This window comes from Hemitrygon akajei, chromosome 4 (genome assembly GCF_048418815.1).
Source record: "Hemitrygon akajei chromosome 4, sHemAka1.3, whole genome shotgun sequence".
Classification (NCBI taxonomy): Eukaryota; Metazoa; Chordata; class Chondrichthyes; order Myliobatiformes; family Dasyatidae; genus Hemitrygon; species Hemitrygon akajei.
The window spans coordinates 143,907,986-143,932,900 of record NC_133127.1 but is presented as its reverse complement, the minus strand read 5'-3'; the positions used below and the strand labels follow the sequence as shown (position 1 = coordinate 143,932,900).

Below are 24,915 nucleotides of genomic sequence, written 5' to 3'. Positions count from 1 at the left end.
GACAGAAGCAGAAAAGTAGTAAGTTGGTGTTCATCGTTTCAATGTCCATTCAGGAATCAGATAGCAGAGGGAAAGAAGCTGTTCCTAAATAGCATGTGCTTTCAGGCTTCTCTCTGGATGGTAACAATGAGAAGAGGGCACATCGTGGTTGGTGGAGTCCTTCATGATGGATGCCACCTTTTTGAGGCACCACTCCTTGAAGGTGTCGAGGATTACTATGGAAGCTCGTGCTTGTGATGGAGCTGACTAATTTTACAATTCTCTGCAGCATACTTCAATCCTGTGCAGTAGACAACCCCCCCCCCCCCCCATACTAGATGGCAATGCAGCCAGTCAGAATGCTTTCCACAGAATATCTGTAGAAATGTTCAAGTGTTTTTAGGTGATATACCAAATCTCCTCAAACTCCTAATGGAATATAGACACCGTCTTGTCTTCTTTATAACTTCATCAGTATGTTGGGACCAAGTTAGGTCCTCAGAGATATTGACACCCAGGAATCTGAAATTGCTCACTCTCTTCACTTCCGAATACTTCTATGAGGATCAGTGTGTGTTCCCCTGTCTTACTCTTTCTGTAGTCCACAATCAGCCCTTTGAGTGCAAGGTTTTTGCTGCAACACCACTCAGCTACCAATATATCTCCCTCCTGTACACCCTCTCGTCACCAACAATGGTTGCATCATCAGCAAATTTATAGATGGAATTTGAGCTGTGCCTAGTCACACAGTCATGGGTGCAGAGAGAGTAGAGCCCTGGGCTAAACACACATCCGAGGTGTGCCAGTGTTGATTGTTCGTGAGGTGGAGATACTATTAGCAATCCGTGCAAATCTACACATCATTACTAGATGCGGCAAGACTGCAAAAGTTTAACTTATCCAATGGTTGTAGGATTGTTTGGCTCTGTCTATTGGGTACTATAATCTGATCAAGACTAATGTATTACAGCTGTGGTTGGTTGGTACCTCATTTTGCAAAGTGTTACTTTTATTTCCTGCCTCAAATCTAACAGAGAAAAATATGCCATGCTATGAGCTAACAATTTCTAGTGATGATCATTTCTACTCCTGACAATAATGGTGGAGAGCACCTCACAGATACACAATTTAGGAGTAGCCAAGTCTGTTATGACTTTGTTCTATTTATTACAACTGTAGAACCACATTCCAGGATGAAGGACATTCTCAGTATGAAGATAGGATTTTACTTCTGGGGGATCACCCCTAGCAAAGTTTCATGGGCAGATCAAGATCAAGGAGGTTTGTCTTTCATACAATCACCACCCACAGCACATCCTATCTGCCCTCTATGTCCTTCAGTACTTGATCAACCTATTCAGTTATGGTGTTTCCACGAAGTGTCTCAACCAGATTCCCTTTTGTGCCTTATTATTCTCGGTTTCCAAGCATTCTTCAACACTGATTCATCAGGAAGGGAGGCAGTGGATGGTAATCTTGCAGTTTTGATGTCCATGTTTGAGCCAATGTATGAGATTAATGCACTGTGTGGCAAGACTGGGAGGAAGGTCAGGGATAGGGCATAATTGCAGTCAGTGGCGTGAGGTGAAGTCAAAAAGGGTGACAAATGCAGGACTGAATGTGTTATACTTGAATACATGCGGGAAACAGAATACGGTAGATGATCTTGTAGCGCAGTTAGAGATTGGCAGGTATGATGTTGTAGGTATCATGGCTGAAAGAAGATCATAGTTGGGAGCTTAACATCCAAGGATATACACTGTTTCAAAAGGACATTTAGGTAGGGAGAGGGTGTGGCATGGCTCTGTGGGTAAAAAATGAAATCAAATCCTTAGGAAGAGGTGTCATAGGATGGCAATATGTAGAATCATTGTGGGTAGAGTTAAGAAACTGCAAGGGTAAAAAGACCCCGATAGGAATTATATACAGGCCTCCGAAATGTGGGATATAAATTACAACAGAATTTAGAAAAGGCATGTAATAATGGTAATGTTACATTTGTCATGGAGATTTCAGTATACTTCCCATTGGGAAGAACAGGTTGGTGTTGGATATCAAGAGGGGGAATTGGTAGAATGCCTATGAGAGCTTGTTAGAGCAGCTTCTGGTTGAGCTCACTAGGGGAAAGGCAGTTCTGGATTGAGTGATGTGCAATGAACCAGGTCTGATTAGAGAGCTAAGGTAAAGGAGGCAGTGATCATAATAGAATTCATCCTGCAGTTTGAGAGGGAGAAGATAAAGTCAGATGTATCAGTATTACAGCAGAGTAAAAGAGATTACAGAGGCATGTGAGAGGAGCTGGTCAAAGTTGATTGGAAGGGGACACTAGCAGAGATGATGGCAGAGCAGCAATGGCTGGAATTTCAGGGATCAATTCAGAAGGCACAGGATAGATATACCCCAAAGATGAAGTATTATTCAAAAGAGAGGATGAGGCAAACATGGGCAACATGGGAAGTCAAAGACAGTGTAGCGGTTACTTGAAAACAAACCAAAACCACTGAGGGACTGAGTGAGGGACTCTGTATGATATGCTTCCAAACAACTGAGTTGCAAGTCAAAAAAAGTACGCTCGATCCTTTATTATGAAACCGGCAAAGATGAATGATCTTATAGTGATATTAGAAATTAGCATAACCAAATGAGAGACATAGTGATATAGCTATAGATAATTAGCATTCAAATTAGCTGTAGCTGTTACTTTAAAACAAAACAAAAGCACCAGGGGATCGATACACACTTCCAAATAACAACACTCTAAAGTCAAAGAAGGTATGCTTGATCCTTTATTACAAAACCAGCAAAGACAAATGATCTTATAGCAATAAAATAAATAAATGAAATTATTGATATGGCAATCTTAAACATAGAACATAGAATAGTACAGCACATTATAGGCCCTTCGGCCCACAACATTGTGCCGACCCTCAAACCCTGCCTCCCATATAAGCCCCCATCTTAAGGATCTAATTAGTGATATCAGAATTAGCGTTTTTACATATTTAAGCAAAGCTAGCAATCTAGTTAGCATTCCAATAATGTCCCAGTTCATGGTCAACAAAAAATATTCTCTGCAGCTCAACCATTCTCCACTAGACTAAACAACTAACTTAAGCACAAGCGTGAATATGTAACCATACTCATTTGCTTCTGCTGCGCCCCAAGCCAGGTGACAGAGTAGCATAATAAAAGCACCAATAAATATGACGCAGACAAAAAATAGATACATAGCTCCTACATCAGCGGTCAACAAAAAAAATATATAATCCCCGGCTCACTCCCTTTCAACTAAACTAACTAGGACAAAGTGTGAATACGTGACTATACTCATTTGTTTCTACCGCACCCCAATCCATGTGACAGATTACCATAACCCATAATAAAGGCGCAACACAAAATACAATATAGGCAGAGAATAGACACATGGCTCCTACATCCCAGCCCCTAATTATTACACTGTAACAATTACAACTACATACTACTAAAATAGGAGACATGAAATCTTCAAGTATAAACATCTTAACATTTATGCAAATGTTCTCGTTTCTTCTTCCAGTCGTGTAGTAATTACCAAGGACAGAGATTACCAGTACTCTGCCCAGTGCAGACTGACCTTAACATCACTCTCTGTCAAGTTAAAGTTATGAAGCTTCTAGAGCTGTAGCTTCTCGAACCTCTGCCTCCTGTAAAAGATAGGTCTTGATTATAGGCCAGTCCAGACAGTTGGTCATGGTCTTAATGCACACCTACTGTACAAATCCTCTTCTGTCTGGAAAGACATGATTGACTCTTCCTGTGATCCATAAGTTTTGAGGCAGTGTTGTCAATTATACGCATATGTCTCCTGAGAGGAAATTACACTTTCTGCCTGACCCTTCCTTATGTTCCTGTAACTGTGGTAAGTACTCCTTAACTAACTGTTTCCAAACCAAGTCTGACATGGATTGGACTTGTTTCCATCTATGATGAGACATAAATGTCTTCCTTTGGAACTCTCCTGGTGGTAAGGATGATGAGGTCTTCAGAAGCATCGGGTGGTTGGATGTTGGGTGTTTCCAAATCATTGGGATTGGAGGATGCCTTAGTAATTGGGTGACCATTGATAATAGCCTGTACTTCACAAAGCACTGTGTGGAAACCCTCTTCATCAAGATTCTGTACCTTCATGGTGGAATTGAGGACCTTTCACATAGAGCTGATCAATCTTTCCCAAGTAACTCCAAGATGTGAGCCAGCTGTGGTTTAAAAATCCATTTAATTCCTTTCTGAAGAAGGACATCATTTAACCATGAATGGTTCCACTTCTTGCTGTACATTCCTCAGAATGATGTCTGAGGTATGGAGATACTTTGCCAGGATCACAGGATGTTTAAAGGCATGGCTGCCCTACTAAGCCATCCACCAATTCCCAAGACACCATCTTCAAGTAATGGATTGAGTTTGAAAATATAGTTCCTTTCTCACACTTTATGTGCTTTGCAAACTTGAGAATTTATCTGGAAATCTCTCTTTGGCAAAGTCCAATGATCTCTATTTCAGCTTTTCTGAGCATCTCCACTGGGAAACAACCTTGGCTAATCTGACCTTTGGCCTTTTCAGTCTCGCTCTCCAAAGGTGCATCTTGATCCAAATCCTTCATGTCTTTCGCTCTTTACTCTTCTGATACCATAGTGAGCCCTCTGTCTATCCACTTTATGAGTCGAAAGCTGCCTTAAGCACAAATGGATACAAAGTCATGATAGCGACACAGATTCTTCCTCAGAGGACACTGACACAAGGCAGCCATCAATGTAGAAGCAATACAAAACCTTATCCGCTGTCTCACAGCTGAACTGTTCTTCATTGTCTTCTGTGTATTTCCCAAGGGAGAAGTTGGTACAGCTTGGAGATGAAGTTGCTCCAAAGAGATGTATCACCAATCTAAAGTCCATCACATCTTAGCTGCTATCACCATAGCATAATACAGGCCAATCGGCCCATAACATGTGCTAACCCTTTAACCTATTCCATGATCAATCTGACCCTTCTGTCCTACATAGCCGCCTATTTTTTTCATCCATGTGCCTATCTAAGAGTCTCTTAAATGTTTGTAATGCATCTACCTCTCCCATTACTCCTGGCGGCATGTTCCATGTATCCACCACTCTGTGCAAAAAAAACTATTTCTAATCCCCCCCCCCCCACCCAACACCTTAAACATTATGCCCTCTTATATTAGGTATTTCTATCGTGTGATCATTGCATAGAATACTATTACCTCCTTGCAAAAAGGTAATTAAAAAGTCATTTGGCAACAGATACAGAGCCTTTTGGAATCCACTTTTACAAGGCAGATCACCGGTTAGTTTATTCCCGTTTAAAGATTGTTCAATTTTACAACATTGGCTGTGACTTTGTAATTGACTGAGACTAGCAAATCCACTAGGTCTCAGAGCAAAAGCCAACAAATTTATTTATAAATTCCACTGCATTTGAACAGAAAAGGCATGGTTCTTCCCTTCCTGCCCTGCGCCCTAGATGATAGATGAAATAAGATCACCAAAAAAATTATGTACACTTCTGCTTATAAGTGTTACAAGTACAAGTAATATTTCTTAAATGAAAGGATGCCAGAAATTTCTAACCAAAACTAGAAAAAGCCCATGAAAAATGTTGTTTCAAAATGCCAATCTTTGAAAAAGATTGTTGGAATGAAATCACTCCCAGGGTTTATAAATTTATTTCTGCCCACAATTCAGTGTCTGATTTTGCGATCGATCTTATTGATAACAATTTATTTACAGAGCACTTTTCATATAAGCAATGCAGTTCGAAGTGTTTTACAACGGGATAAAGTGCAAACATGAAAATAAAAGTCAAAACGATGTTAGTTAAAAGCAAGGTTAAATAAATAGGCAGTACCAATGCCATCAATCTGTGTTGTTCATATCATATAAAGGACAATTACAGAAAAATAGTTACGTCCTTTTGCCAAAGTAAAAGATCTTTTTTAGACCTTTTTTAAATCTTAAAATATTGATTTTTGTGATCAAGTATCTATTGACTCAGAAACCAATTGAAAGGGCAATTTCAAATTGTGTAGGCATAATTTGAAAAACAGGTCATAGGTGAATATTAATGTTAAGGATCTAAATAATTTATTAGAAAGAAAAGAAATTGTGACATAAACAAGAAATAGATTTGGCAACACACACAAAATGCTGGTGGAACACAGCAGGCCAGGCAGCATCTATAAGGAGAAGCACTGTCGACGTTTTGGGCCGAGACCATTCAATTTGGCAAGTCTTTTGTTTTTAAATCTTTATGTAATAAAACAACTCCCACGATTCCAATATTTATTACTTCATTGCAAGGTGGTAGACCAAGTATTTTTCTCAAAAGAAAACTAGTTGGCCCAGGAATCTTATACTTGTTCATTTTAAAATCTCAAGACAGCACCAAATATTCATCAGGGAATGAAATATATTGTTTCAGAAATGAGTAATTTCAGAAGATGAATTGAGTTTTAAATTCCACTTCCCTTCTTACCGGTAATTAAGATGGAGCAAAAGAGTGCGAAGGATCCATCTTTATTCTGGAACAGCACACCAAAAACAATTCAACAATGCGAGAAAGCACAAGGCCCTACCCCATCGCCTACCTTCTTGGATGTAAACAGCAAGACTTAAAACTTAACTGTTAGTGAAATCTGTCAAAAATCTCCCTCTTGCAGCTGCAACTTCTGTGAAGGTATAGTTTCTTAGACACTTAGCAATTCAGTTCACTAACCAAGCTCACACAAGTAAAACAACAATGACATTTTGGTATAATTGAACATAATCGGCTCTCAATGAACACAATATTGTTCTTGGCTGATGAACACCAGAACTTTTTTCCTTTTCACATTGCTATTGATTTTTATCCTATTTCATTCCTGGAGGCACCAAATTCACTCTAAATGGCTCCACAGATGGCTCCTAACAATTACCTAAATGGGCATTACTTACATGCAATCCCTGGTGCACAATTGGGCTTGTTTTCTGAGAACTGCTTATAATCTGATTTTTGTTTTGTTGTCAGAAATGTTCAGAAACAGTGCGTGGGAGGACAAATCAAAGAAAAACCGATGGGACACAGGCAGGTGCTGGAAAAGCAGAAATCAGCCCTATTCAGCAGCTCTGCTTGGCTTGACCCAATTGCTCGGCAAGTTGAAACAGGGGAATGCTCCATTCCCACCCAGCGGAAGATACTTCAGCCCTATGGAAGCTGGCAAGTCCATCTCCACACAAGTCCCCGAACAGTTGGCACAGGGTTCAAATCACAAACATCACGTCCAAAGCATGCTGCAACACAGTCAGGTTCTGACCTAACCAACCGCAAATTATCTGATTTGCCTCACTTTTAACTCTGAATCTTGGCTGCAAGTAAGAGAAGGTTAATTTGTTTCAAGCATTGTTTAAAAAGATTCAGCAGAAAATTTTTTATAGCCATAAATTATTAAATCAGCTCATTCATTTGTCGGGGTGTTCATAAGACAAGCCTTTGTAACCTGGGGAGGGACCACATCATGAGCAGCACAATAGTTTAGCAGTTAGTGCAATGCTTTACGGCCACAGCTGTAAGATTGGGTTCAATTCCAATTGCCGTCTGTAAAGAGTTTGTATATTCTCCCCATGACCATATGAGCTCCCTGACATGCTCTAACTTGCTCCCATATTCCAAAGACGTACATGTTCGTGGTAGTATGTCGTGGGCATGCTATGTTGGTGCCAGAAGAATGAGACACTTGTGGGTTGCTGTGTTGGTCATCAACACAAACAACTCATTTCACTGCATGTTTCGGTGTACATGTGACAAATAAGGCTAATCTTAATCTTTCTCCGAGTATCAATGTACTAAGTCTAGAGTGGGTACTCGCATCACACAATAAAATACTCTCTCCAGCAGGAATCATTCAATTTTGTTCCACAGCTGCTTCTTCCACAATAACCTGCTCTCCAACACCTGCACTGATCCATGGGACAATGCAATTTCGATTTACTGAAAAAATCAGCAAAGGGGGTCCTGAGAAGCCAGTGTGAGGACAACAGATTTTGGAAATTGGTACACTCCTTTTGTTTGTTCTCTAATTTAACAATGTTGTTACAACTAAGTGCCAGTAAAATAAGAAATTTAAAGACTTTTACAACAGAATAAATAATGAAGAGTTCTAAATATTAAAAAAGAACATTTTGAAAAATCATACAAGATTCAAATGCCAGAACTTGAGTTCTAGATTTTTTTTAAATGACATGATTGAATATTTTTCACAAGTTGTGCTTCAAAGTGAAGTCAGCATAACTAGTGCAAAAAAAAAAGGATTTTAAACAAATTGCACTTGGCATCTTCTTTTCAAAAATGCCTAACACCATTACTTTTGAATGATTTGTTCATCTTCAGGAGCTTGCAACAACTGGAGTTTTAGTTAGTCTTCAAGGAGGCCAAGTTAATCTTGTTTATTATATACAAACACATTAATTGCCAGTTTTTACAAGCTTTCTGAATGCACTATTTAAATTTCCCAGAAATTTCATTGCTATGGCTCAATTCAGCTAGAAACACTTTATTTAAAAAGTCATCATCAGTATTTTAGAAAAGGCGATTCGGCAAGTATAATAACAAGTTCAAACACTAACCAGGTTTAGACAACATCTGTGAAGAGTTTGAAACTGCAGAGAGAATGAAGAGGGAAGGAGTACGTGATATTAGTAGGGTCCCAAACATATTGAGCAATGCAAATGGTGGTGCTGCCATCTGAATAAGGGTGGAGAAATCTCAACCATGTGTCTGGAGAAATCTGAAATTACCAGAGGAATGGGGAAAATCCATCCATGGAGTAATCCTGAGAAAGTAATTTAGCAATCTCTCATAAAAAGCTCAATCATCTGCACTTACATTAAAATCCAGACTATGAACTCCTCTTTCACCCTATTTTATTGCAATGAATTGAAGCATTTTGTTTCACATGTGTTGAGGTATTGGCACTGGATGGTATGTATAGATTTTACAACTAAGTGCCATCACAGAAAGTGTCCTAACTTTAAGTAAAAGCCCACAAAACAAGAACCACTATAATAACAATTACAGATATTACCTGGCCAAATGATCAAGGACTTGTTATAGCATACAAAGAGGCCTTTTGCACACCAAGTTTACACCAACTATCAGGTATCTTCATACTAATCCTACCCTAGGCCATTTTACTCTCCACACGTTTTGCAATTTTTCGACCAGAGTGAAAGAACCAAAAAGAGGGTCTAATGACAAATTCCAATATCCAAAAGAATCTCCTTTTTGCTCTCTCTCCACTCACTTTGCAACTAAAAATGATTGCCCTGAAATACCACCCATTTCTCTCTCCACAGATGTTTATACATATTTTCAGGTTTTACTTTGGATTTCCAGCATCTGCATTATTTTATTTTGAACGATAATGCCTTATTTCTCATGATAAACCCATCTTCCTTAATAAAAAAAGACTTTACCAAGTTACTACTTTAAAATTCCAAATATTTTCTTAATTCATATTTTAAATTCTCGTTTAATGTGTTGCTCCACTTTTGCAGATTCTGCATTCACCAACAGTGAAGCTCAAGGAACAAAAGAGGCACAGTTTGGGTACACTTTATATCAGAATTATTTGATAACAACCGAATCAGAAAATTTGTCCTATAGCACAGTGGTCACCAAACACTGGGCCACGACCCGGTGCTTGGGGACCAATGCCATAGCACTTCAACAACTAATCTTCTTCAGAATCACTGTCCTTTGGAGCACTAGTCCTGATGGATGACATCATTTTATCTTCAATCTGTTGTCTTGGATTTTCCTCCAGTTCAGTCTTGATTGCACCAGAACATGACAGCTTCCACTCCAGTTCTTCAATGAAATATTTATGCAACGGGAAAGAGAAGCAAAAAAAAAGTTACACTATGTAATCCAAATGTATATATCTGCCCCCAACCCCCACAAAAAGCTTCACTATATAACTTATGGCATAAAGTTACAGATTTACATTTTTCCCCCATTGATATACATTACACTGACATAGTCAGTGTAATAAAGTCATCACCCTGACACAGTAGTGTCAAGAAAACAACCGCTCCCTCAGTGTTGCAAAAACAACATTGATTCAAACAAGAGGACAGGAGATTCAAACAAGAGGACATGATTTGAGAGTTAGGGGGCAAAAGTTTAAGGGTAACACGAGGGGGAATTTCTTTACTCAGAAAGTGGTAGCTGTGTGGAATGAGCTTCTAGTAGAAGTGGTAGAGACAGGTTCAGCATTGTCATTTAAAGTAAAATTGGATAGGTATATGGACAGGAAAGGAATGGAGGGTTATGGGCTGAGTGTGGGCCAGTGGGACTAGGTGAGGGTAAGTGTTAGGCACGGACTAGAAGGGCCGAGATGGCCTGTTTCTGTGCTGTAATTGTTATATGGTTATAACAAAGGAGCTGGTTGTGGACGACAGGAGGAATGGAGACTAGCTAAACCCTATTGACCTCAATGGATCTGGGGTTGAGAGGATGAACAGCTTCAAGTTCCCCAGCATACTCATCACTAAGGATCTCACGTGGTCTGTACATACTGGCTATGAGGTGAAAAAAGCATAACAGCGCTTCTTTCACCTCAGTTGGTCAAAGACGTTTGGCATGAATCCTCAAATCCTAAGGACTTTCTACCAGGGCACAATTGAGAGCACCCTGACTGGCTGCATCACTGCCCGACATGGGAACTGTACTTCCCTCAATCACAGGACTCTGCAGAGGATGGTGCAGACAGCCCAGAGCATCTGTAGGTGTGAACTTTACACTATTCAGGACATTTACAGAGACAGGTGTGTAAAAAGGGCCCGAAGGATCATTGGGGACCTGAGTCACCCCCACCACAACCCTGTCGACTTTAATTCTAATTGCACTGCCGCCTCTAAACTTGAAATTCAGTTGGATCATGTGAGGGCAGCCATTTTATTTTGGTAGAGTTTGAGTCAGACTGAAGCAAGTTTACACCGATTATTGGTATAGTGATCGACCAGCCGTCGCAATTTAATAAATGCTTACATGATATTAACCTTCTTGCAACCTTTACAACTTTGGTTACTCATATTGTGTACAACTGGATATTTAACTTGTAAACCTAGCTTCAAATTCCTAATTTGTAGGAGTGTGTGATTTAATCATCGTAAGTTTGTGGCATTAAGCACTTAAGGTATTTTTCTGATTTGTTCTCAGTTTCACTCTTACTTAATTGTAGGTGTGCATGTTACCCGAATAAAGTACCTGGAGCTTAGATTACTGTTAAGTTGAATACTTCCTACTTCACACACAAGGAGAGTAGTACACTTGCACATCTGAAAGCAGATTTAACTAAAATCTCATTCTTAATTGTTAAGATTCATCTTGATCACATGTTCAAGATATTGTGCTTCTTGAATCACCATTTTCATTGCACTCCAGAGTCCATATCCAAAGTCATGCATCAACACACATATCCTGGATTCATTCACTCCATTTCGAGCAATCCTGGTCTGCAATTCCACTTTATCATTCAACACATTTAATGTTTCAGCTAAGGACTTCTTCCTTTCAGATATCAAAGATCACAAACCTCAACTGCACTTGAGCTCCCCTTTATCTTTCTCTACCTTCACTTCCCCATGATCCCACATTCTGTGTCTCTCTCTTGCTGTGCTTTCACTTTCCCTCCTCATCTCTCCTGTTCTCATTCTGAATCGGTAGTCTACAGTAGAGGGTCTAACTTCATTCCACTATGTCCCACCAGGTATGAAGTTGAGCTCACCCGACACCTTCAACTCTGCTCATTTCTTTGATCAGAAATATTTACCCGAACAAGAACTGTTTCTCCCATGTGCAGAATTTATAATACACCAATACCCTTAATTGTAGCATCCGGTTCTCTCTGGAAATGTCAGTGACAATGTTTACATCAGGTATTCCCCCACATTTACTCGTTCTAACTTACTCTATTCTGAAGTTCAACATTCTGCTCAAGGACTGATCCCAATATTATCAAACCGGTTTACAAAGGACATTGCTGGCATGTGTTTGTGCACAAATGTCTACCTCATACAGACCAAATGTTACTTCTTGGACATCTCTTCATACCCCTCTCAATGGATCTTGACTCCAGCACACTGTTGCTTCACGGACCTCTGAGTGACGGAACTCATTTCCTCTTTCCTGCACAGTCATCAGCTTCATAGTCATTGAAACAGACACAACCACATCTAGCTCCTGCCCAAGATCTACAGAAGGCCTATCAATAGAGCTACTGTATTTGTCTATTCTCACTCTTTCTTTCTCCCCTTGTACAGCCAATTCTTCCTATTTCAGGTTTTCATTTTTCTAGTTCTGACCAGTTCACCTTTGTCATGGACATCTAGTCCATCCCACACTAGGATGGCCTGAGGGCCCTTTATTTTTTTTTGAAACAGAGGTACAACCAGTTCCCAATGACCACACATTTCCCAACTGCAACTATTCTTAGCTAAGGGAACTCACATGCACCCAAATTATACCCACGTCCTCATGGACAGTGGAACAGAGTTTCAATCCAACCGAGGCTACATCCACACTAGACCGGATAATTTTGAAAACTCCGGTTTCGCATAAAAACAATAGGCGTCCACACTATGCGTTTTTGAAAATATCTCTATCCACATTGAAATGGCGATTTCGGCGAATCCCCTCCTGCGCATGCGCAGGACACATCTACCGAAAACAAGCGACATGTTTGGTGTCGAATCTCACCGTAGAAGTGCGTGTTTGTGTAGTTACAGACTAGAAAAACTTACAACGACGGACAGCTGTTGGCTTTCGCGCAGGAGAACTTAAAAGTAAAAAAAAAACAAATACTGGAGCATATGGAGGCAACCGACAGGGAGTTCACGGACAGTATGACCCGGCTGACAACGAACACTGAAAAACTGACTAACTCTGTTGCATTAATAAAGCACCTTGTTAAATGTATAAATGTTTTAATGTCTGCATCAGTGTTATCTTGTATCTCCATACAATGTTACATTAGGCTGTTACGCATCTATTGTCAGAGAAGTACTTGCATAAATAGGTAAACCACCTTCATACGAGCAAGGACAGAAAATAGGGCAAAGTGAGTATACTTATTTATTCAGTAAGTTATGGGTCAAAGTATTTGGTGAGTACATTTCTAACTCTTCTGGCTTCAGTCTCGTTGCCGTCTGTTCTGAAATTATTAGGTTGCGTTCAAGAAAACAATGAAATAGCGTGCTGCCGTCTGACAGCATTTTCAGATTTCTCCGGTTACCCCGTCCACACTGATCTGCCCAGGCAGCATTTTCAAAAATACCCACCCTGGAAAGCATTTCTGAAAAGCTCCAGTTCCAGGGCACGAAAATGCCGTTTTAGTGTGGAAGGAGGGTAAAAACAAAGAGAAAAAGCTTCGGTTACGGATCTATCCAGTGTAGTGTGGATGTAGCCTCAGGCCAATTTTCTATTACATGCACAGTCACGTTGGTGCTGCTTCACGCGAAACTCCGATTTCATTGTTGCCTCTAATTTCCATCCTACTCTCCTTTTCACATGCTTTGTATCTGACTGTTCCCTTCTGAATCTATTCAAATCTGTTTCACAAACATAAAAAAAAAGCAATACGCCATCCAGCCTTTTGAACATACTCTGCTATTTAATAAGAGTATAGCTATTGTTTCTTTCCTCTATACTATTTGCATCTTGTGGTCATGGAGTAGATCAACAATCTATATTCAGAACAAGCCCAGACTTTCACAGCCATCTTCAATATACCTCCTCCCACTCTGCTGCCCACAAGGACTCCACTCCTTTCTCCCCGTTTCTCCAGGCCCACATCAACTATTCTGATGACAAGCTAGAGAAAAGCTGAACTATTATTGGTGTGTTAATTAAATACAAATATTGACCAGTACCCTGAAAAACAAGCCACAGCACATATGGGGCCTAGTTTATTGGAACATTGCACTTAAGTGTTGACTAAAGCTGCAATAAACTGTGATCAAGAGAAAATAGGATTTAACATTCCATTTCATGAAGTTTATTACTTCAATTACAGATATGCAACATGCCTTCCCACAATTTAGTGACAAACTAAATAGCAAGCAAATGAGTAAATCACACAACTATAAATTGGGAAGAATCTGATATGGAAATCCAGAATTATTGAATGGATAAGTTGATGAACCTCCCAAAAAGATAACAGCAAACCGAATGCTCATCTGAATGGTGGAAAGTGTCAGATTCTGATTCAGAAGAGAGGAAATGTTTATTAAAGTACTCCAGAGATGAAAGTTGGCATCTGTTGTTTTGCAATTTACAATTACAATTCAGATTCACAGTAAAAATGGTCAGATTTGCAATACTAAAAGAGGATGTCTAAAATGTAATATTGTACTGTGTACACTTAAAAGATAAGGAGGTTGAAAAAGATGAAGTTCATATTAGGTTCCTAGTGAATTGAGCAGAGGAATGAAGACCTAATGGAATGCTTCACAAGCCTTTCCAGAGGCAAACTCTGCTCTTCAGAGAAGTGGAATCACTCTGTGCGAGTAATGTTCTACCCCATCCTCACTTCTTCTCAGGCAGATAACAGCTAAAATTTGGGAAATCAAACGTTCAGCTATTTTAGATTGAAAAATCCGCAAGAGTTCACGACTTTCTCCAAATAAGTCATACAACTTAATTATTTAAATTTGGACAATTGTGGTTTTGCACAAATCTGTTTAGGTAATCACTTACCATCTTTTGTTAGATTCATGCCTCCAAATACCAAGGGTCCAACATACTGTGCCTTGATGTCGCCATCTCGGTAAATAAAGATCGTGGGGAGATTTCTATCTGGATAGTTGGGAATGCAGGTTGTGGATATAGCTTTGATGAATTTTGTCTCTGGGAACTTCTTTGCCAGTTCACTGAGATGCCTATTTATCAAGGCACATATAGGTAGCCTGGTAATATACAAAGAAACAAATCAGAAAACTGCAAATCCTTAAAGCTACATAATCAACAAGTTATGACAAATCCATTTTTCAGTTAAGGCTATGAGCTAAGGCGTTAATTTTTTTAAATTAACCCTAATAGATTGTCACCAATGAGGTACAGTATAAGCTGTGTTGAACCAAAATAATTTATGTTGCATAAATTTTAAACACCTATAACATGTACTGGTTACAGTCTGCAAGAAGAGGTTTTAAGAGAAACAAGTCTGTTGAGCTAAGTAGGAGAAAAATCATGCTACAAACTCAGACGTAATTGTCTATAATACTCTGTCCATTAAATCTGTATCAAAGAACAGAAAGTTATTGCCTTGTGTTAAGATTCGGTTTGAATAAAGGGAGTACACCAGCAAATGTAGCTATAGGCTACGACACAAGATTGATGGTTACTAGCAGCTTACCGTTCTTTCAGAGGTACAGGCGTTTTTAATAAATATTATTTGCTTTTAACCACCTCATTTTAGTAGTATCCAGGGATGGACTATACAAGCCAGCATTGCTAGAACGTCCAGATCTTGAGAACTAAAACAAAAATCTAAAACTCACCCTTGTTTGTAAAGGTGCAGTATTACCCATAATTCCTCACTAGCTTTAGTTACTTCCTGTACATATTCTGATCCAGAAATTTCCAAAACTTCTCCAAACACTTTCTTCATCTGCTTTGCTTTCCATTCGGCTATTCTTTGTTGTCTAGAACAGATTAAATTATTAATCAATGAATTATTATGCTTAAGTAGGGAGAAAATGCACCCAAACAAAAAAAAATGCATGTGATATATTACTTCGCCCTAGGATTGTCATGCAACTGTGTATAGTATTTGGACACTTTTGATACAGCAACCTCATGCCTCCATTTAGCAAGGTCCAGCTCTGGACTTTACTAAATGAAGGCATGTGGTTGCTATATCACAAGTGTCTTACTAAAGGATAGATCTGTATTTACCATGCTCTTGCATAACTCTGAACATCAAGTTGTTTACCTGTACATCTCAATAGCTCTTTCATCTTCCTCACCAAATTCATCTTCATTCTCTTCTAGCTCATCCAGAGTCATGTCTTCATACCTTTTAACTGAAGGAAGAAAAGTCATTAATCATACTGGAGATCAGGCATTCAAAAAGGAAGTCCAATAAGCCAGTTAGCGGTTGTAAAAGGACACTTTTGTTGCAAACAGAAACGGCAAACGTTGTCATTCATAAAGGGAACAATTAGAATTAACATTTTTCTTACAAAAAAATCATTAAATGATCGACTGTTATTTAGTTACTTGAGATAAGTGCGGCTGTGTATCTTAAGTTCCGCGTGACTAAATTTCATACTTGTGATTTCAATTTAAATCCAACTCTCCAGACTACTGTCCGTGAAAGATGAGAGAATGCCCAGCTAGCATTCTCCCAGCAAGCGAAGTGGTGTAAGCCTGATAGAAGCACACGTTGGTAACATGGAACATACTTACAATAAAATGTAAAAGAAGCAGGTCTGGGGAGGACATATTGGTACAGGGATGTTCCAAGACTAGGATTTATGACCTCCCAGAATTCGATTTTCATTTCACAGCACTATATTCCTTACCTCTATGTTTCTATTACCTTGATACTTAAGTAATCAACTCAATTAACTATTCAAATCATTCTCTTTGGTCATCATTTACGTAAATACATTACAACTTCCACAATCAAAGCTTAATTGAATTTTCTCCCCCAAATATACACTTTAAATACATACATTTCAAAGGTGCTTTGGTGCAATTTCCTGTCCTATCCATTTTTGTTATCTACAGGTTAGGCAAAGGAGAAATCAAATTAATATATTTACAGGTCTGCACGATGTTGATGGTTCACCGCAGAAAATAGCTCATGAAAATGCTGTTGAAAGCAAAATTAAGTAGGCATTAAAATTATCATTTTAAAAAACCATTGCTATGGGTCTGGAGGACAAAAGCAAGCTTCCTTTCTTCAATGGCATTATTAATGTAGTCAGGTTTTACAACAACCTGCTAGTTTCATAGTCAATATCATAAAATTAACTTGTATGTTAGGTTTAATTCATTAGTTGGACACTAAAGAGTGGGGGAGGGTGGAGAAATATAGTCCCATCACTTCCCCAAAAGACAGCGCATACAGAGAGTAAAGGTCATGCAGGTAGAAAATGGAGACAACAGTCTCACCATGCAATTGCTAATGGAACAAATGAAGATTTCTCTGCTCAACACAGGTTAGAACAAAGTAGAGAAAAAAAACTTAAAATTTTCATTACCGAGATCAGTACAAAACTGAGAGCATAACCACATGCTTTCAGTCAGTGTGTCTGGCAGGTGGTGATAAGGACAGGTGTTGAGATTATTTTATTTTAGTTTTAGAGATACAGCGTGGAAGGTCTTTCTGGGTCTTCGAACTGTGCCGCCCAGCAACCCGAGCCTAATCACTGGACAATTTACTGTGATCAACTTATGGTACATCTTTGGACTGTGGGAGGAAATTGGAGCACCCAGAAAAAAAACATGTATTCCACAGGGAAAATAAACAAACTTCTTACAGAGGACACTGGGACTGAAGTCCAAACTCTGATGCTCCGAGCTCTAATCGCATCATCTAACCGTGGAGTGTGTAGCAGACAACTATAAATCTGGAAACTAGCAGCACGAGTCATGACTATTATATGAACCATCCATGAGCTGTAGCAATATGCCAGAAGTTACTATGACCATTGTGGTGAGGTGGCACGAGTGAACCACGGCAATAAGTTGCAGGCAGCAGGAAAATGAATCTCAGGGTTGCATATGGTGACTCGTGCGTGTACTTGGATAGCAAATTCACTTTGAACTTTGAGACCTGACGGCATTCAGCCACTTAAATGGCAGCAAGCACCAAACTTCTGTGTTTGTTATGTCAAAGGCGGAAGCCTGGTACTTAACACCAGATCCAGAAGGCTGGATCTATTCATTCAGTAACAGAGCTCCAGTGAGAGTCGCAGCCTGATTGGAAATTCCCCACCTATAAGCTACGGACCCACGATACCATTGAATTCCATGATTGCAAGCAGAATGCAAATTAGTTCTTGAAAAACATTGTATAGTTTTTATTGCTTATTTTTTAGTTAATTTTTAATTGGAAACATTTTGAATGCTAGAAACAACTAAAAATGATAAATGATTTGCAGCATTTATACATAAGCACGTCCCTGCTGTAAACAGGGTGCCAGGGCATTCCAGGAGCATTGTGCCTCGGAGGACATGCCTGCCCCTGTGCGTCAGATTAAAAATACAGGACAGCCAATCCCAATCAAATAAATTAACCCTTCTCTTACCAACTGACTGCTGGTTCTGAATGATCTCATCCTCCAGCGTCTCACGCTCTTTCTCTGGATCATCTTTCGGAGGAAGGATGCCCTTTTTCCGCAAAATGTCATTCCACTCGGTGTCTGCATTTGGGTCCTAAAGACAAAAGTAATGTAAATTAATATGTTTTAGAAAAGAGCAGATTGGTGCACCTGAAAGAGAAAGACTAGTTTGATATTAATGTTGCCTACATGGCATTGCTGAGCTTCAGTGCTGAGGAACTGAGGTCAAATTACAGCTAACAATTTTATTATAAAAGGTAAAATTATTCAGAACTTAGCTGTAAGGACAGGTAAAATGTTAATTGACTTCTTGGGATTTAGAAAGGCAACACGCTCACAATACCCATATAAGATTATAGCACCTTCCCCTTGATATCACTTCATGGTAGTTAGTAAGGAGTGATCTAATTAAATCTCAAGACTACTGTGAAACAAGATTGTGACACTACCTCATTTTTAATACAATGCTGCACTCATTTCCAACAAAACTCACCCAGGTACGCTCATTTTTAAATACTAAATGGAAATTGTTGAACTTACAGCAACTATACTCAAAGATCACTCAAATCTCAGTCAACGAACTGTAGTGTGCAGACAGCACTAATTCAATGTTTTAAGAAAAATTACAGATACAACATGGTAACAGAATTTCAGCTCCACGAACCCAATTAGACCCATATGACCAATTAACCCTGCATGCCTTTGGAATGTGAGAGGAAACCCAAGCACCCGGAAAAGCCCATAGTCATGCGGAGAATGTACAAACTCTTTATGTGTATGTGTGTGTGTATATATATACACACACAGACACATAACTCAGATGTTACATAATTATACAATATATAATGCAATCTCTGCAAAATCTGTTAAATAGGAATAATAAGTGAACCAAGATTCTTGCTGAAGCCAACACTTCAGTATTAAAACCTAACTACAGTTCATCGTTTCTGTGAGCAGGCCACATTGTTTATGTGCACAACGAGAGACTCAAAGACACTTCAGGCTCCAGGCAAGACAGACGAAGAAAAGCAATACTCTCTCTGACTCCTTGAGAACTAATGGTTCATCCTTCAAAATGGAGAAGAGCCTGGGACAGTTTTGATAAACTCAAGTCCAGTAGGAACACAAAGAACGCCAGTTCAAAAAGTGGAAGGGATACTCCACCTCACCACAGCAACGTGTGGAAGGTCTCACACTGGCGTCAGTCAACACAACTCAAAACCAGTGTAGAACCAAGACATCCTTGATACTGGTGGGTTGTTACAATATCACACTTCACATCTGACATTGCAAGCTATTCCACAACACACATCCTATTATCCAAACACATTGTAATAAATGCGTTGTCTCTTTCACACAGAATCCACCATCTGAAACAGGAGATGGTGGAGACAGAACTTAACCTTGAACATTTTCTGACCTTCCCCCCCCCCCCCCCCCCCAAAGAGAAGGAAAAGTACACTAATCACTAGACCAGGTAGCAGTGCAGCCACTGGCATGTGGCAGCAGTGACGATATTGTAAAATAATTTAATCACGTCTTATGCTGTTTTTCCCTTTAATACTTCATGGAAAACTACAGGTATTTTTTAGCCAGAAATGTTTTATTTTAAAGTTCTTCTCTTTCTGTTCTTGAGTTTCCTCCAAGGGCAAATACTTCCTCATCCCAAGATGCTCTTCATTTGGTGTCAGAGGCTCTCAACACCAAATGAAGAGTTATCCACTTTATTTGGTGTGGAGGCCTCTGACAATATAAACCTTTGCATGATGGCATAACCAGTAAATAATAGCCAACCGTTCTCAACTCCTCAAAGCCTTTCTACTACCTATAAACACCCCGACATGGGGTATAATGGAATTCCATCTACTACTTGAATAGTGCACTCAAGAATCTCAATATTACCTCAGCATAAACCATATGCCACCCTCTCCAACATAGTGCACCGTGACTACAGTATACAAGACTGCCCAGAGCAAAACAAGAATCAGCAGTACTGTAGTAACGCTCTGTAAGGTTCCCCTGCTGTAATGGCTTCTCTGTAGCAGCAGAGTTTGGGTTATGATCAGAGATAACGGGCCTTTGGAATGTGGGCCGTCCAATGACAGGAGTGTTGTCCCTTTCTTGTGGGTCTGAAAGAAGGTATTCGCAGACTTTTGTTTGGTGGTAGATGGAGAGAGAAGATGCCGGAACATAGACTGCAGGACTGAGTGGATGTGGAATGGGGTTGGGAGTTGACTATGCCCAGGGGAAATCGATGGAGAACTAACAGACGGGAAATCTGTGAGCGCCAACGTGCGCATTGGACTGTTTCATTAAAATGGGCCCTTTCCTTTTTGTTTTCTTTACTAACCCTCTAGTCAAATTAAGAAGTATAAAGCTAAATCATTTGAGTGCATATGATGTACTGTTTGTTATTTTGTGGTACTAATTTGTAACAAGGGAAAACATCACACAACATCCACACAAACGAGATTTCTTAAGTTTGGCGGGCCGGAGAGTGTCTTTCCCTAGACTAACACAGCCCACCAAACCTGGGGTTACATAGTTAACAACATTCACCAATCTTGATCACATAGACGGATGAGGGCAGCAAAGACTAAGACATCTTACTCTCTCCAAGTTCCATTTCAAGTCACTCACAAACCAGATATACAAACATTCCTTCATTTCCAGGTCCAAGCTGTGGAGCTTCTTCCCTTACCTTACTGTCAAAAGTTCAAGGAGGAAGCTGAACTTCACTTTGGTGGGAAATACTGATAAAGTTTTAACGGTGATGACCAAATTCCTTGAAATGAATTTTTAAATTTCTGAGTCATATTTATCTATTGGCTTCATCTTAGTTCCAGTTGTGACAATAGACAACATCTAACGTGACTGTTTCACATACAGTTGCTATTTACTTTCTCACACACTGTGATTTCAGATATTGCAAACATAACATATTGTTAGGGTCAGTTTTTCCTTGGATCATCATCCTGAGATTAACTCTAAAGATGAGCCACAAGTCAGTGTCCAACAAACATTTGTCTACCATCAGTACCGTCATTCATTCAATTCTACCACAGTTAGCCGTGGTTAGTCAATCAAACACATGATTCCCTTCTGTCTCCAAATACAAGAGGAAGTGCCCAATACCAGCTGCATTTAAAATGAGCTGTCACAATCCTCAAGGGATGAAATTACAAGGATTCTTTACTCTCTCCTTATCTAAACAGCATATTCCCTTTTTGAAATCCTGGTTGTAGACTGCTCAGATTTAAATTTCTAAAAAAAAATCTATCATTCTTCTACACTCTGGAGAATACAGGCATAGTCTACTCAATCGCTCTGCATGCAGCAAACTTACCATCCCAGGAACAAATTTTATCTCTCCAAATTTTGAAACAGGAATTTTCATCACTATGGGAAAATCTTTGGTATGGATGACAAATAGCTGGGACCCAAGCACAAGAACTTGATTGTGCTCCAATAGTCTGAGAAAGACATTCTTCACTTACTGTCCAATAACCAAATCTCAATTGATCTTATAATTACTCCCAGCTCCAAGTAAAACAAACTGTATCTCCCTGTCCAGTACAAATGATAGTACAAAGAAAGTCACCATTTACAATGAGGATTTAACTATGTTGCCAGTAATAGATGCTTAATGATAGCAGTCCTATTGCTTAAGACTTCAGAAAAATCAGTGCTATTATCACACAATATCGTCCTCTCATGAAGGGTTACTGATATCTCAGGATATTATTTTCCAATAGTTGCAAATTATTTGCGATGCTGATATTATTATTTATACAAAGTATGCCCAATAAAGGGCCTTTCATTAAGAAGGATTACCTCACTGTGAATGACTGTCAAAAATTGCAACAGGCGCTGAAATTGAAGACTAATGAAGTAAACACTATGACTGGCAGTCAGGCAACATGATGGAAGTTGCAACAGACACTCCAGAACCAGTGCTTCATTCAGAAACATCAGCATAATTTTTTGGTACTCCTTTGCATCAATAAATACTGACATTAGCAAAGAGGTCAACCTCCCCTTTGAAACAGACATAATACTCCAGCCAAAAAAAAAATCAATATTCCCAGTATTCTAATCGACATTAAATGAAAACAATGGATTTGTTTCCATTCTCAGTTTTAAACACTAAGATGACACCGCTGCCAATAATAGGAGGCAAAACTCTGTCCATATCAAGTAACAAAGGCCTGAAGTTACAATTACAAAACCTGACATTACCCAATTCCTAAATGGACGTCAATATAGAATACCCAGAACTCTTTGAATTAGCAATATAAATCTTACTGCCATTCAAGCAGTCAGAAATCAGCCATGGTAGAAAGGCAGAACTGATTCGATAGGCTGAGTGGCTTAATTCTGCTTCCTTGTCTTATGGTCTTATATTTACGTAGTGGTCGAAGCAGGCACATTAGCAACATCTAAATGAGTACATGGATAGGAGAGGTGCAGAAAGCTGTGTCCAAATGCAGGCAGATGGGACTCGCTCGCTAGCTAGTCAACACCCATTCGATATATTGGGTCAAAGGACCTGTTTCCATGCTGTATGACTCTAATTCTACTATCTACACAAGAGTAGATTTTCTGCAATTAAAATGTTTTAAAGCAAGTCAAGATGAAACAGAAATTAGAGGAACAGCATCTCAAATTTCACCTGGGCAGGCTCCAACCTGGCAACGATTGAATTCTCAAGCTTCTAGTAACTTCCCTCCTCCCACCACCATTATATTCCTTTCTCCTCCGCATCGAACTGGCCCCCATCACCTCCTGTTCTTCCGCTCCTCATTCTCCCTGCATCCGTCCATCACTCAAACATTCCTCCCATCAGTTCCCCTCCTCACCTCCTCTTTTTTCCATACTCCTCTGTCCTCTCCTCTAAGACTATCTTCAGCCCTTTACTTCCACCTATCACCTCCCAGCTTCTGACACCATTACCACTCCTCCTCCACCTACATTTCTATCACCCACCAGCTTTGCTCTGCCTTTATACTAGCTATCTCCCTTCTTTCTTATCTGTCCAATTGAAGGGTTTCAACCCAAATTATCAACTATTTCCCTTCATAGATGCTGCCTGACCCACTGAGTTCTATCAGCATTTTGCAAGATGCTCCAGATTCCAGCATCTGCAGTCTCTTGTGCTTCCAAGGTAGACTGAACTTCAGAAGGAACCTCAAAATATTCTAACATTCATTCCTGGGGTCAAAAGCTTACATTAACATGCTAATCTGATTGGGATACTGCAGCTAAATTAAGATTTAGACTAACAAGATAGCTGGATCTTGTTATTGTGGAAAATGGGCTGGTATCTTGTTCAAACACGAGGAAATCTGCAGATGCTGGAAATTCAAACAACACACACAAAATGCTGGTGGAACACAGCAGGCCAGGCAGCATCTGTAAGGAGAAGCACTGTTGATGTTTCGGGCCGAGACCCTTTGTCAGAACTAACTGAAAGGAAAGATAGTAAGAGAATTGAAAGTAGGAGGGGGAGGGGGAAATGAGAAATGATAGGAGAAGACTGGAGGGGGTGGAATGAAGCTAAGAGCTGGAAAGGTGATTGGCAAAAGTGATACAGAGCTGGAGAAGGGAAAGGATCATGGGATGGGAGGCCTAGGGAGAAAGAAAGGGGGAGGGGAAGCACCAGAGGGAGATGGAGAACAGGCAGAGTGATGGGCAGAGAAAAAAAAACAAACAACTAAATATGTCAGGGATGGGGTAAGAAGGGGAGGAGGGGCATTAACGGAAGTTAGAGAAGTCAATGTTCATGTCATCAGGTTGGAGACTACCCAGCCGGTGTTCCTCCAACCTGAGTGTGGCTTCATCTTGACAGTAGAGGAGGCCATGGATAGACATATCAGAATGGGAATGGGACGTGGAATTAAAATGTGTGGAATCTTGTTCATTTTGAGAATGCAATAAGCGCAAACTGTAAAGCACTTTCCTCCAAGTTTACTAGAGAGGTGGGTCTACATTTTAACAATACATGCTTTCTTCGTGTTAAATGTCTCATCTATAATTGTACGTTTCTATACATTAAATATGAAGAGCTGTAGATTACTCAATTTAAAATCCCAGTGTATACACTTTCATTTAATTTCAACTTTACATACACAGATCCACAGGGGGAAAGAACAAAGGGCGCGAATTTATAAAGAGGTCCTTATTAAAGTAAGAAAGTAGCCAACAAGTCTAAGGCGTCAAAAATATTGACGGATACACCGCAGTGCAGGGGAGTTCGAGTCTGGCCGCTTTTCGACCCGGGGTATGTATCAATATCAATAGAAACAGTTAACTACTTGATACATGACATTCCCAGGAATACACGTTACTTTTACTTGTCGCTGCGTACGATTGAAACAAATTGCAGAAAGAGAGGAAGTTTCTGACCTGCATGCTGTTGGAATATCACTATCGCACAACCCAGGGCAGCCCTTCCGGAAGGCACATTCGCTGATGCCCCGGAGAACGCGATTTCGCTGCAGCCGGCCCTCAGCAATACCCACACGAACGACAGTTATTTTTCTGGTGGTGCCGG

At 39.7% G+C, this 24,915-nt stretch overlaps 1 protein-coding gene across 1 annotated transcript; it reads right to left on the bottom strand.

Moving 5' to 3' along the window:
• Positions 1-6,093: 6,093 nt before the first annotated feature.
• On the bottom strand, positions 6,094-24,903 carry pdcl3 (phosducin-like 3). Its single transcript, XM_073043497.1, has 6 exons — positions 24,768-24,903; positions 18,330-18,456; positions 16,004-16,094; positions 15,570-15,713; positions 14,767-14,975; positions 6,094-9,876 (listed from the first exon to the last, which is right to left on the bottom strand). The coding sequence occupies exons 1-6, from the start codon at positions 24,771-24,773 to the stop codon at positions 9,740-9,742; spliced, it is 714 nt and encodes a 237-aa protein (XP_072899598.1). The 5' UTR covers positions 24,774-24,903; the 3' UTR covers positions 6,094-9,739.
• Positions 24,904-24,915: the final 12 nt, after the last annotated feature.

Excerpts from the sequence above, each read along its gene's own strand:
- pdcl3 (XM_073043497.1), bottom strand. Across the intron at positions 15,714-16,003 it reads AGAGCTATTGAGATGTACAG|ACAACAAAGAATAGCCGAAT; the intron begins GTAAACAACTTG and ends AATCTGTTCTAG. Across the intron at positions 14,976-15,569 it reads CTGCACCTTTACAAACAAGG|GCTACCTATATGTGCCTTGA; the intron begins GTGAGTTTTAGA and ends GTATATTACCAG.